The 15,057-nt window shown below is 42.0% G+C and overlaps 1 protein-coding gene across 1 annotated transcript; it reads right to left on the bottom strand.

The window, feature by feature from the left end:
* Window positions 1-12,633: 12,633 nt before the first annotated feature.
* Window positions 12,634-14,043, bottom strand: LOC310776288 (nuclear factor 7, brain-like; the record flags this gene model as incomplete). Its single annotated transcript, XM_083636494.1, has 1 exon — window positions 12,634-14,043. The coding sequence occupies one exon, from the start codon at window positions 14,041-14,043 to the stop codon at window positions 12,634-12,636; it is 1,410 nt and encodes a 469-aa protein (XP_083492620.1).
* Window positions 14,044-15,057: the final 1,014 nt, after the last annotated feature.

The raw sequence follows: 15,057 nt of genomic DNA, 5'->3' as shown, positions 1-15,057 counted from the left end.
GATAGCTTAAGACCCTGGGAAGATAGCAATAAGAGGCACGCAAACGCAGCGCAAATGATAGCGAAGAAGATAGGGCCCTAAGTGTCCATAGGATAATGTCCATGGGGGGGAACCCAGTCATTGCAGAGACAGTTTGTTCAGGGGGGCAAACACCTGGTTTGTGGGGGCTTTCATGTCTCATTGAAGAGGCAGATTGCAGTTGGGTGGAAGCTGTCCCTGTGACGGGAGGTTCTGGTACTGCCAGACATCAGTCTTCTGCCATGGGGAGGACCCTGAAGAGTTTATGTTCTGATAGGTGGGCTTTAGGGCTGTTGCAGTTTTAATAATAAAAAATACCAAGTCAACTTACCGTGACGCATGGGGGATACGCCGGCGGCATTAAACGAGCGCACCCAGTAACTTCACGTTCTTTCCTGTTTTCAACCCAAAGTGAGTACAAGTCTTCAACTCTGAGTTTAACTTGCCTGTTTCCAAAGTGAAAGTTGAAGTCGCTCCATTACATACGATACAGCACTAACAGCAATATTGAACGGCCCAAAACAAATAACGTTAACGTTACAGATCCTGACCAACAACGTGTGTGTGTGTAGAATTTAACTAGCTGGCAGAAAACTGACAGCAGTTTATGTCCTGATATGTGGGCTTGGACATACTTTTCTGAGACCGCTTTAGCATCCTGGTGTGTAGGTCCTGAATGGATGGCAGGCTGCACCCGACCACCTTTTCGGTGTGATGCGCTGCAGTCTGGGGATGGCCCTGCGGGCAGCAGCAGCATGCCAGATGTTGATTTTATTTTATTTTATTTAACCTTTATTTAGACAGGCAAGTCAGTAAGAACAAATTCTTATTTACACAGACGGCCTGTGGACTACTGTGGACTACTATACTATATATATACTCGAATGTCAGCTTGACATTCGAGGTTGCAGGAGAGTCCCCAGCAAAATGAGTAAATTGTATGAGTTCCCTAGGATTTCAATGTTACATTGTTCAATTCAGATTCAGATTGCAATCGGTCTTCAATGTGTCTTGGGGGCGTTTACACCTGTACACAATCTGATTGCAATCTGATGGCAGAAAACGCATGTTATTGCCAGGTGTAAATGGCCTCAATAACTCATTACCTCATAACATGGATCCGTTCACAATAATGCAGGTCCAATGAGGATGAATGAGCCCGATTTGAACCTATGTGACAATATGAACATCTGAGCAACTGCAGACATTTAACCTCAATGTACGATACAGTACAATCATTTGAAAGATTTCAAACTGCACTTTTATCATCTGTAGAAAACTGAAAAATGACCTTGGCCTACTTGTTACCCAAAACACCAGTCCTCCTTATCACAAATTACTTCAGCCCATTTTTAATGTCTGATTGCCCACCATGTTGAAAGTAAGGGAAAGGTGTTTGTGATGGCTTGTCGTTTGAGAGGATGAAATGAAATATAAACACCCATTATATTTCTGGATGACTAATTAACACATGGCAGTTGGTCACCAAAGCCCTGATCAAACATAAGCCTCAATTGTCAACCTCATTTCTTTGGCACTTTGACTTAAGTGTTGATTTCTTTTGCAGAGTGGACGCTACAAGCTGTGGGCAGCAAGGCAGCTAGTCAAGTCTGATGGTAAGGCCTTTTCAACAACTCATTACCTCTTACATCTAACCTGGTCAGATGGATCCCTTCACAATAAAGCAGTTGGAATGATGATTATTGTCTTGGTTTTAACCAATATGATGAGATGAAGATCTGAGCAACTGCATACATTCAACCTAGACAATGTTGCATTATAGTATAACTTGAATATAAAGAATCCAGTAGAGGTCAGTATCTAGCAGATAGTATAAATACATAGGAAGAAATACAGAAAAACATAATTAACAATAAGTAACAAGAACAATTATAGCTGCTGCGCAACAATGGGTCGTGGCCGGGCAAGTCTCAAGGCTTTGATGATAGACCATACGGTTCAGAAGTTATGGACCAGAATGTAAAGAGGGCTGTTATAGCTCCACTATCTGCTCAATTTGTGTAATTCTTTCGTGTAGAATAAAAGGCCCCTCTGTGCACCTCCCTACCAAGTTTCGTAGCTGTAGCTGTTATGGTTTCTGAATTACAGCTAATTTACTGCAAGATTTTTCGAAACCCCATGCAAGTCAATGGGGAAAAAAAATATTATGACATCACAATTGCTCGAGTGACATCAGTGATGGCATCACAATTGCTTGACTGACTGATGACATCACAAATACAACCTAATTGCCAAATGTAACAAGATTTTTCGAAACCCCATGCAAGTCAATGGGGGAAAAAAATATTATGACATCACAATTGCTCGAGTGACATTAGTGATGGCATCACAATTGCTTGACTGACTGATGACATCACAAATACAACCTAATTGCCAAAGGTAATTAAGGTAATTAAGCTATACACGGGGCCAGAATTCAACGTTTTGATGCACTGTGGGCTCAATTTTTGACCGATCGAAAATCTGGTTTGATACTTTTGTGTAGAACAGTCTAACGATGCAGATACTGAAGTTTGGTGTCGTTTGAAGAAAAAATGTGGGAGGAGTAGGGTTTAATTCGTTTTTGCAGTTTTTGCAGTTTTGCGGTCTTTAACCTTCATAATTGGCCATAGGTTGCATTGTACAAAAGTTTCCCCTCATTTAGGCGCACATTTCGGTGAAAGTTGCAAAGCCGTAGCACGTATGCCTGATTTTTTATGAATTTTTTAAGTTTTAAACTTTAGACGGTCGCTGTCGTGCCACCGTTAGGACTATTGGCCCCAAAGTTGTGTCAAAGACGTTTGGCATGGGACTGGACCTTTGTGCAAAGTTTGGTTAGTTTTCATCCATGGGAAGTCGAACTTCCCGGGAGGAAGAAAAAAAATAATAATAATACAGGCAAATACAATAAGTGGCCCTGCCGCTTCGCTGGCCCGGCCACTAATAAACAATATGAGAAATACAGGGTCTTCCAAGACTAACATAAACATGGCAAAGACTAACTATAAGAAAGAGACCATATCGATGGTGTCATTCAGGCCTGGAGTCCAATCCATCTACTCTCTAGCTGGTTGAGAGCTCTCTCCCTGTCCCCTCGTCTAGAGGTGAGAGGCATAGGTGTAGTGCTAATGTAACGCGGGGGAACGGCGTTCCCACACTTCTCCAAGGGGTGTTTTGTGCGTTATTATTTACGACAGCATGAAGAAGAGTGCGACTGCGATGCATTATTATGGGACCCACCACGGTTCTTTCCAAGGAAGAAAAACAACAAACACCTGAATAATGTCATGGGCAAACTGGAGGAGTGCAGAAATGCCCGTTGAGCCGTGGGTGGCGGCAGTACAAATCAATTGGCAACTTTGATGATATTTCATCTGTGCATTGAAGCCGTGGTCTCCCCCCTGTGCGTAATTGGGCAGCGCCAGCTCACCTGATCCAGCCGCTTTGATCTCTGTTACAGCCCCCGATTCGTACGCTACAAGCTGATATGAACTTATATTGCTACAATTAACGCATTAACAGTGTGTAACAGAATACATTCAGTGTGCAACAGAATAGCCTACATTCTGACTGTGTGTTATGGAACGCATCTACCAGCGCCCACAACGCCAACTGGGCCAATTTAGAGAAAGCGTGTTAAACCAGAATACGGGACTATCTGGAGAAAACAAAACAAATGAACAATCTGAGCTGGCGATGTTCTTTTGTTGTGGAATGCGCAGTGCATGGAGACTTGCACGGCTGCCTTAATCGAATAGAGGTGAGCATTGCTTCTTTGTGAAGAAGGAATGGAAAAGTATCTCAATTTGGCCATACCAGTGATTTTGAGCATATTATGCATCATAATGTATTATTTTATTTCATGGCCAGATGTGGCCTTTCTTATCTCATATAGTGCAAGTCGAGCTGTTTATGTGCTTTTGTCCCATGCGTGATGCCCTCACGCTGCCTATGATTTTGACACTGAACATTTGTTTCACAAGCGAAAATAATTTTGTTCGGGCCCGTTCATGAAATCGCCGGGCTGGGCGCAGTGTTTGTGATGTGGGAGATCCACTGACACTGACACTGGCTCGTCTGTTTAAAGGGACCTGGCTGTGATGGGACATGATGGTGACTGCAGGACGCGTGCAGGTTCAGGATGGTGCAGTGATCTATGCTCCAACTAAGGTATCTACCAAGTGATGTTTGACTGCATTTAATACATTTAATTAGGAATAGGGATGTACTGTATGATATGGACCCGATAAATTATCAGCAGATATGGGACATTTTACCTTATTGTTTTTTATTCCGATAATTAAATCTTTGCCGATAATATGAAGCCAACTTTGCTTTGTTTTGGCTTGGCAACGCCGCATGTTGTTGTCGCGCACTCAACGTCAAAACAGCTCCGCCTGCTGCGTGGGCAGTAGCAGTGTAAAGTAGAGACTAGAGGCAAACATTTCGACATTGATCACATTCGACTCAACGTTCGATCTGATAGGCTGATATGAAAGTTTATCTGACGTCGTTCTCTGATCAACCATCATTTCAACGCCTCATATACTAGTCTATCTATGTCTATCCACATGTTCACCACAACGAGGATATTCAGCTATTCTGCCTGGTTTATACACACAGTGTGCATTCAGCAGCGTTATACATCATATGCCCTGGTTTAAAAAAAATAGTGCTACATTAAAATTGACGAAAGCAAGGATCACTGGAATTATACCAAGCAAGCACGTCTCTGTTTGTTGCTGCTGTTTGTGCACGCCTGTACCACAGTCTAAATGATCAGGTATATATTTTATATCATGTAAGATAATGTAACAGACAATGTTGACTGTACTACTTCCTGCAGTAACTCAATTCCTTATTTTACAGTATTATGCTGGCTAAAGTATTAACTATTATGGTGTCCTGGAAGTTTCCTGCTTACATACACGCATACAGCTCTCCAATTAGAGTTGTAGGATGTCTGGTGGCCTTTGAAAAATCCTTCACATGGTGAAAATTCAACATTTAAATTTTTTATATATATACAGTGGGGAGGGAGAGTTTCCATAAATTAGAAACTCTCCCTCCTCCTATGTATAACCCCCCCCCCCCCCCCCACCCTTTTTTATCCCATTTTTATCGCCCATTAGTGCTCATTTTAATTTATTTATCCTGGTTGCTGCTCCACCCTCTGCCGATCTGGGGAGAGCCGAAACTGGCTCCATGCTTCCTCCGAGACAGGGGCAGTTAGCCAGCCGCTTCCTTTCACCTGACAGGGGAAGCTTCACCGGTAGGACATAGCACGTGGGAGGATCACGCTATTCCAACGAGTTCCCCTCCCTCTGAACAGGCATCCCTATTGACCAGAGGAGGCACCACATATTGCCACCAGGATATTGCATGTTTTGGTGAGGGGTTCCTATATGAAGGAAACCCCCAGGGGGCATGGGGACAACATACAAACTCCACACAGAAAGGCCCTTTTGACGACCCCACCCGGGCGATGGGCACTGGAGGACATTCGGACGGGCACGCACTCCTTCAGCACTCACAGCGTCCCAGGTGGGAATTGAACTCAGGACCTTCTAGATGTGAGGCGACAGCGCTTACCATTGCGCCACCGTGCCCCTAAACCAGTGGTAGCCAACCAGTCGCCCGCGGGCGACCAGTCGCCCGCGGGGTGGCGCTGTGGCGCCCGCAAGCCACGTTCAGAAAAATGTAATTTTTTTTTTTTTTTTTTTTTTTTTTTTTTACACAAACAAGACAAAACAGACAAACAGGCTCAGCCACAGGGGAAAGAAAGAAAAAACAAAAAAACGAAACAAAAAAATATAATCAGAAAAATTAATTTTTTATTTGTTTTTCTCCTCCCTTCCCACAATAACACACAAATGTAGAAAATAATTTGTTTAACAATGCATACGTTTTAAAAACGTTTATTGTCTGTGTATAATTTATTGTCTGTGTATAATTAATTATTGATTAACTATTTTGATCCGCCTGGGCTGGGGTCAAAGTTTAGTTTTACGTTACGTCACTACGTCATTCACTCTGCGACAGTGCGACTGCCAGCTGCCAATGATTATATCAGTCGGCTAAGCTAAATGATGGAACGCAAGAACAATGGCAGAAAAGTGAAAGAAAAAACATTACCAATTTCAAGAGGAGTGGAACAGTGAAAGAAAAGAGTGTATGTCTCGATTAAATGCATAATACTCATTATTTAAAGGTAAATCGAGCAAATTTCAACAGGTAGCCCCCGACATGACTCTCTACCCTTCAGGTAGCCCTCGACCTCAAAAAGGTTGGTGACCCCTGCCCTAAACATTTTGAATAACTGAGATAGCTCTCTTAGATCAAAAGCTATGACTATTTTCATCTGTTGGGTGTCTAAAAGTAAAACGTGGGAAAAATGCCTTTAAACATTCCACAACATTCCATTTTCTACAGTGGCATTCCACCAAAACAATAACAATAAATACAGTGGAATCCGCTTACAGTGAATCATTCTGATACAAATGCTGTTTAAATAATTCACTCATAGTGATCAATACTCCACTTACAGGGATCATTTTGGGCCTTGTCACAAGTGAGAACAATGGATTTTTTTTTTAAAGCTACAGTATTTTTATTATTTTTAACTTAAAAACTGTCAAAAATGAGCCAACGAGATACGGCAGTGATACTCGGTGCATGTCTGTCTGTATATCAAGAGATCACGGCATCTCTGTCTGCCTGTCAGTCTGTGGAAAGATGGCCGCGTCTCTGTCTATGCGAGACTGCTGTGTTTGAAACAGCTGGAGGCCTAACTTACTGTATGTATTTTTAAAGTCAATAACATTCAGTAGGCTAAATAATGGAGCTGCCAGTACCTGGCAGTACCATTACCTTATATGTACTGTATTCATGTAGTGAGGTTTCCATACCAAATTTCAAGCTGAGAGAGAGGCCGTCATATCTGTATTACCTAATCAGCCCGTGACGTCAGTCAAGCCCAAGCGTGACGTCAGGCATGACATCAGTTGTCCTCAGTTCATGACGTCAGTCATCATCAGTTCTTCCTAGTATATATAGCGAGGGTTCTACGTCACCCCCCACTCTGGCGGATCATAGCAGCAGCAAATTTTACTATTCTTATGAATAGTCCCATTTTTCTTTTCGTTTTTTTTATACCCCCTGCCACCAGATCTATTCATCTGTCATTCATGCTTTAAAGCCCTAAAAAATAACATGATATATGACATAGTTGATCAGAAATGCAACACTTTCCTTCCTCTCTGTGTGCAAGTAACCTACTGTATAGAAGGAAGAGACATCACTATCATTACAGCGTTCACATTTTTCATTGGGGCTAGACTGTGGGGACAGTTCTATTGAAGTGAATGGGGCAGGCATGGAAAGTCCCACTATAAAACATCATACAGTATTTGTGTGCTTCCACAGATTGCAAATTTGAACGCTCTGATATGTGATGTATTTTCCTTCTTTATAGGTTCCTTGTCTGTTTGTCAATCAAGGCTAATGCTGAAGCTTGGGGACTGCCTGGAAAAATCTCAAGGGCCCCTGGTGGTCCCCAGACCCCACTTTGAGAACCACTGATCTAGTTTTTCACTATTCATTTCAAATTGCATCACTAAAGAGGGCTGGGCTAAGCCCCCAAATGTCTTGAGAACCTAGAAACTCGCCTGGTGAAATGTATTAGGGTAAATAATTTAAATAGAAAACGTTTTTAAAGTAACACAAATGTACTTTTACTTGAGTACTTTTAAATAGGCTACTATTTTACTCTTACTTGAGTAATTTCCTGGACTAGTACTTGTACTTGAGCTAATTTTCACTAAAGTAACAATACCTACTTGAGTAGGATTTGTAAGTACTCTTTTCACCTCTGCCTACAGTTACAGCAGTGTGTCCAGTGGTAACCGGGCCAGTCTCTGCTCTGCTCATCATGTAACTCTTGAGTGAGCAGTTTGGCAATAATTGTATTAAAAAGTTGCTGCGTACGCACTGTTACAAATGCATGCCATTCTGCAGCAATTGTTGAATTTTATTTCATGTTCCTTTTTGTGAGACTGACTTTGTTAGCGCTTGCCTCCCTCTAGTGGCAAAAAGTAGTATGACCATGTTGAGGAGGGTAAAAATAGCACCACCATGACAACTGATTGGAGCCTTTTCACTCATTGCAGCTCTCTTTGGTTTCAGCTGTGCCTCCATCGGCTGCCTGTCAAGTGCTTTAAACAGACTAGACTCCTGGGATCCTGTTGCAGATGGAATCAAATGAGTGGGTGGGTATATCTCTGGCCAGATCGCATCATTGTGTTTTCTGTCTATTTTTCCTTTTCTACTGCATGCCTTCATCACTGTGATGCTAGAGAGCCAAAGTGAACATCACTTCCTGCTTCAGCACTGTACCAGAGATTTTCATCCGCCATTTATTTTCTCATAGACATTTCGTAAAATGCTTATACAAATAGTTTTACTTGGTTAAACCAAACGGTTCAGATATATTTAGAAACAGGAGAAACAACATAACATTTCACTCAGACCAAAACATTAAAATCTTTTTTCGACAATATTTTTTTAAGTTTTGGTCCGAGTGAAATGTTGTATGGTCTCTCCCGATTCTAAATGTAGCTGAACCATTTGGTTTGACCAAGTAAAAAAAATGTATAAGCATTTTACGAAATGTATATGGGAAAATAAATGGCGGATGAAAATCTCTGGTACAGTGCTGAAGCAGGAAGTGAAGTTCACTTTGGCTCTCTATATCGGATCAACTGTTAAACCACCATCCCATCTGCTAATGGTGTCATTAGGCCTTGTCAGATTTACAAAAGCATCCATAGAATAAAGTTCATGCACTAAATGTTGAAATGTGTTCATGATGTATAGGTCACAGTGGCCCATTCAAAAAGGCCTGCTGAAATATTTGCATTTGCAATAACGTTGCTGCATCAGTTGAGAATTATGATCTGACAAACAGTGTTAATTTTGATAGCAAATCTTTATTTCATTCTAGTCATAGTCTTTTGACTAAAATGCCATTTAGTTTTAGTCATATTTTTAGTTATCTGAAATGTTTTAGTTTTAGCCTAGTTTAGTCAACTAAATCTACGGTAGATTTAGTTGACTAAAATAGAACGGGCTTAGATTAAGTGTAATGCATTATTTCTTGTTTCTCTAGAATTTTCAAACTCATTGGAAACATCTATTAATCTGTTATTATGGAGTATTAAGGTTTGAATGTGCAATACAGACACATATTTAAGTGTTTAACTTATTCTTTTTCTCTACTGATTGGATCTCTTCCCAATTCGTCCCTCCCTATAACATTTTCTTCTAGTTTTTATTTGTTGACGAAAATGTCAATAGATTTCCTCATAGTCTTTGTCATCACAACTTTGTTTGAGTCAGTTTTAGTCTAGTTTTCGACAGTGAAAAAGGGTAGTTTTAGTCTAGTTTTAGTTGTAGTCAACAAAATTAACACTGCTGACAAGGTACACTGAATGAGTGTGGCCAACATTAGGCTTGGCACAGCCCTTGAAAATCCTTCATTTAGCATTTTGAGAAATGAAATGAAGCCTTCAGTGTTGGAAATTGCTGTGGGAACGAATCAAATGTGGTTGTTGAACTTTGTTCCTAATGAGGGAAATCTGCTCCTTTTCAGTCCTCTGGCAGTTCATGAAGGCATCACCTGTACTGTCCCACAAGGCTCCTGTGCTTCAGCTCAGCCACTGCTGCTGAGTCATTGAATGACAGTGGTGATTTTCTATGTGAGGTCTCACTGCGTGGGACTGTTGACATCTCCAATGAACACATACCAAGTCTTTGAGCAGATATGAGGAGTTTCCATTTATCATTCCAGCATGAAGATTCAGGACTGATTGATCCCCTATGATCAAAGCATTTCCTCTGTAACATCAGCAACCCCCCCCCCCCCCCCAATACACACACACACAAGACAGCGTGTGGCCGGTATAGACCTTTTTCACGGGGGCCATTTCCAATCATGGAAGTCGGAAACCCTCATTAGTGTGGCCTGGAGGCCAGATTTTTCCCAGGATGGCGAAGGCATGACCTGCCCTTCTCTGTCTCTGATTGCCCTAGTGTCAAACGTTGTTCATCCAATCACATTCGCTTGGCTATCCTGCATCTCCATCTCTTTCTGCAGTTTCGGCACTGTGTTTATATGTTGTTGGAGAAAAATATAAGTTCCTATAGTCTGGTCTATGGTTTATAACGCTGCCACCACTCTGACAGTGCACATATGTAGCCTATTCACCTTATGTTCCAAGACAGGGGTGAGCCAGTTACTTCCTATTGTGTTTACACTTCCTGTGACAGTACAGTACCAGTGACCAGGTAAAACAGACTGTGTTTTGAACAGGAAGTCATAACACAACTGGGTCAAGTGGGCGGTGCTACATAAGGTGAATAGCCTAGACAAATATTTGAAAAATATTATAAAGATTCATGAGAATTGATCAAGGGTGATATACCATAGTGATAAAAAAAAATAGGGTTAATATACGCATTTACAGTGAACTTGAATTAATCTTATTGTAACACCAAGAGTGACATTTGAATTTAATAATTAGAGGAAACAAAGTGATGAAATTTAGAGTGACAAGAAAAATACGCATTCATGTCTGTGCAATAAGTAAATAACTCACAAACTTATATGTTTTGCAATTGCAAGTTCAACTAGCCTATATGAAGTATGATCTCATAACCTTTGGCCCCCACTTTCCCAAAGATCTTCAACAGATCACTGGAGCTGTGTAAAGTCCCCTCCTGCTTCAAAGCTCCACCATAATCCCAGTTCCCAAGAAGGCCTCCATCACAGGATTAAATGACTACAGGCCCGTCTCTCTGACGTCTGTCGTCATGAAATCCTCAGAGAGGCTGGTGTTGGCCCACCTGAAGGACGCCACAGGACACCTGCTGGACCCCCTGCAGTTTGCCTACCGGGCAAACAGGTCGGTGTGGATGATGCAGTCAACATAGGATTGCATCACATACTGCAACATCTCGACTCCTCAGGGACATATGCAAGGTTCCTTCAGTTCGGTGTTTAACACCATCATGCTAGAAATCCTCTGCTCCAGACTCACCCAGCAGAGCAATGATGCAAAATTTAGATTGAAAGGAAACGCCTAGTTTCAGCTCCCATACTGACAAATAAATGTTGTTTATGAAAATGTCATGTCATACAGTATGTGATCACATAGGCTATGTGACATAAGCGTATATATTGGAATTCCATATTAAAAGTGTAGGAGCGTAAATGCAATTCATTAATGGGTGACTAATTAAAAGGCAATAATTGAAGTTGATAATTAAAATATCAGTAAGTTAGACTGCATTGTTTTAAAAGTAATTTGATTGATATTTGCAGTATTTACAGTTAATGTATTTACAGACGTTGCTGCAGTAATTTCATAGAGTCTGTGGATAATTTAAAATGCATAAAGTTACATGGTTGAATATTGCTGTTGTTGTGGAGTAACCGTACACTGTCACTTTAAGTTGGGTAAATTGATGCTGGTGGGAGGAGGGGGTGTGGCAGTCAAACAGAACAGAGAGTGGAGCCACACGGTTTTTTGACCTCTCTCTCTCTATCTCTCTTTTTCCCTCTCTAACCGAGGATTTGGAAATGGACATATTTTCTGTACTGTTTTTTGTCCTTTTCGTCTCAGTAAACAGTTAAACTTCATCAAATGGTCTTGTGGATTATTTTTCGGTTGAGGAGAATGAGGGGAGTTGTGGGAGCGTCGAACCAAGGCTTCATGAGGAATTGGAAACCTACAAAAAGAATAACATTCAAATTTAGAACAATTTCATAAATGTCTGAGAGCTCATATTGTACCCGTTTTCATTTCCACTTATACTGTTGTAAATCCAAGTTGCCTGATAGAAAATACAACTATTATGCAATATCCCTATGCAGTGACAGCGTGCGTTCTTCAAGCTGGAGTGTCTGACAATAATAAACATCCGACTGGTCATCAGATGTTGTGAATCATATGCAATGTTGTGAAGAACTTTTTTTATTCAATGATAACCAAAACACAGAAAGATTAATACTAACTAATCTAAACTAACTAACTTTAAGTTAATATTAACTTAAACATTAAAGCATTACAAAACATACCTATGGCATACAAGATTAAACTTTTCTCAAATGTACATCTTTACAAAGTACTTTCATGTATTAGTATGAAAATGAACTACTAGGCCTATTTAACAGTAGGCTACATGATAGAAAACTATACATTTTTCGGGGGATAACATTCACACTATTGGATTCAAATTTTGTGAGTGCCCCTAAATTAGAATAAAAGCGTCCATTAATATATGCTTTACTTTCATTGACAAACTGTCTGTGCTTGTGGCAGTGATAAGGGGCTAAATAACAGGGATGCTTTCAAATCAATACGTAACTTGTTCCAAATGTGTGTTGCAAATACAGGAGTTACTTCGAATGCCATGCATTCTCACCCCTTTCTGTGATGTAATTACAGATTACCGCCACATGGCGGTGCTGCTGAATTACTTTAGCCCTATTATGAGACGGCTCAATGTGCAAGATCCCTGCAGCCTTCTCCCTTCCCCCCCTCTCTCTCTCTCTCTCTAACTGGGCTGTTCTGTCACAGAGACCTTCACTGGTATTACCTTCAGAGGAGTTCCATGAACCCCAGTGGTGAACAATGGAAACAGTCTGTCAGTGAAGGCGTGTGTGAAGGTGTGTATGTGTGTTTTAGTATCACGATCTGAGAATGACAGCTCTCCTCTGTTCCAGTCCAGTCTCACGTGGACCCTCTGGAGCTTATTCATGGTGAGATCAGTGTTTGGACCCGATGGGGAGATTGCTCTGTATTTACCATCATAGAACCATATTCCCCATAATCCAGACCATAGGCCTCTCTTCCTGTGGACAGAGTCTGCTAACACACCCAGTCCCCATAATCGACTGTCTCCAACCTCAACATCCCAGCTGTGAGTTCCTGAGTTAAAGCCCTCAGAGGCCAGGACTGATATATCTCTGTCAAACCTCTCTGGATTGTCAGGAAGCTGCTGTGTCTCTCCCCATCGCACACTGGTCAGATCTTCGGACAGATTGAATGCTGGATGGGCAGTGTTTGGGTCCAGAATCACAGGAGTGTAGGATACCATCTCCTTCATCTTGTCCCAGACTGTGAAGCTCAGGTTGCCCAGATGTTTGGCCTTGTCTATCAGAGCTCCTGAGACCAGCTGTGGATCCTCCAGCAGGGGGCGCTGGACTCTTTCCACTGTAGCCTTGTAGTTCTGCAGGACAGAGACATTGTCAGCTCCCAGCTCCTTCTCTATAGCTTTGACTGTGTCTGAAAGAGCTACTATCTCTCTGTTCAGACCCTCAGTCTTCTCCTTCATCGTCTGACTCTTCTGTTTCTCTTCCTCCCTCAGTGCATTGATCCTGGCCTTCTCTTCCTCTTGTAGAAACCCTTGAAGGGACTGCTGAAGCTTCTTAAACTCCTCCTTAATCTGCTTCTCTGTATGTCGGGCCTGGACCTTAATGTGTGCTGCTGTTTGATCACAGTTTCCTTTAACTTCATTAAGCATCTTCAGTTTCTCCTTTAAAGTCTTCAGATATTCCTGGAGTTTATTCTTGTGATGCTGTGCAGCTCCATCAATGGATCTGATTGTGTGGTTGGTGTGTGTTTCTGAATCCAGACAGCGATGACACACAAACTGCTGATGGTCCAGACAGAAGAGCTTGAGTTTCTCAGAGTGCAAACTGCAGAAAGGCTCAGACTCTGCTGAAGCTCTCTGATCTCTCTCCAGTAAGAAGGCCTCACACATGTTCTTCAACACCAAGTTACATGGTGGTTTTCTCTGTGAAGATGTAGCCCTACAAACTGGACACTCACGCACGCGTTTCGTTGTCCACCATCTTTGCAGACAGGCTTTACAGAAGCTGTGGCTACATTTCAGGATGACAGGATCTTTAAAGATGTCACAGCAGACAGGACAGGTGAGATGCTCCTCTGATGTGGAAGGCATTTTCTCTCTGAGTGAAGCTGAAAACAAACCAGACAGAGATAAGATATGTTAACTCATTGAGTGCCAGCCACTTTTGGAGAACGGACGCTCCCAGTGCCAGAGTTTCAGAGCGTTTTCAGTGATTTCTCGAGGCCCACAGAATATTGTGTGATATTACTATGTAAACACCGAACACGCAAAAAGAATGATGAGACTCTCTTCTATCATCAGCAAAAACAGGTTTATTGATATCATTTTCCGTTCTTTAGTTATCAGCCGGAGAAGATAGCTTGATTTAACCAAAAACAGCCGTTTTTTTCTAGAAGCTGAGATAATGAGCCTTTTGTGAAATTAAACATTTCAAACACATCACTGACTCTGAAGCTAATATTTTCTGATGTAGTCACACCTCAAAAATAATTTCCTTCAATAAAACAGTTAAGGCCAGGGAATTTTGTTTGGCAAAATAATATTTTTTAGCTGCAACCAGCAGCGCTGGCCCCTGCGTGCGCTGCTGGTTGCAGCTTCTTGCTGGTCTTGATTTGCTGCTGGTGGGCATCGGATATTCTGGCTTGCGTTTGCCAATCCTGTCCTGCTGTCTGGGTCTGTCTGGGTCAGTGTTGTGTGCTGCTCTGCGTGCCCCCCCCCCCCCCCTCAACTGCAAACCCCTCCTCCGTGGGAGTGTCTCTGGTGGCTTTCTGCTGCGTTTGCTGTGCACAGTGAAGGGTGCGCTACATCCAGCTTTTTTACAGCGTTCCGCGTGTGTTTGTCACCGGCTCCCATGCTTCCAGTTGAGAATAATAACAACTCCACGGCTGATCATGCAGATGGGCTATCGCAGCGGACACGGAGGAGCTCAATTGTGGCAGCAGATTGGCTGCTGCAGGCACAGCTAACGTTATGCTTCATGCATATCGATGCATACGGATGCGATGCGATTTCCGTTTCCCCAACGACTTCTTCTCTGTTTTTTCATCGCCTTTCTGTAATCTGGAGAGCACTGTCGCCACCTAAGGGTTCTGTAAAATAGGTTAT

The sequence above is a fragment of the Poromitra crassiceps genome (genome assembly GCF_964638095.1).
Source record: "Poromitra crassiceps genome assembly, chromosome: 5".
Classification (NCBI taxonomy): Eukaryota; Metazoa; Chordata; class Actinopteri; order Beryciformes; family Melamphaidae; genus Poromitra; species Poromitra crassiceps.
This window is presented reverse-complemented; position numbering and strand designations above follow the sequence as displayed.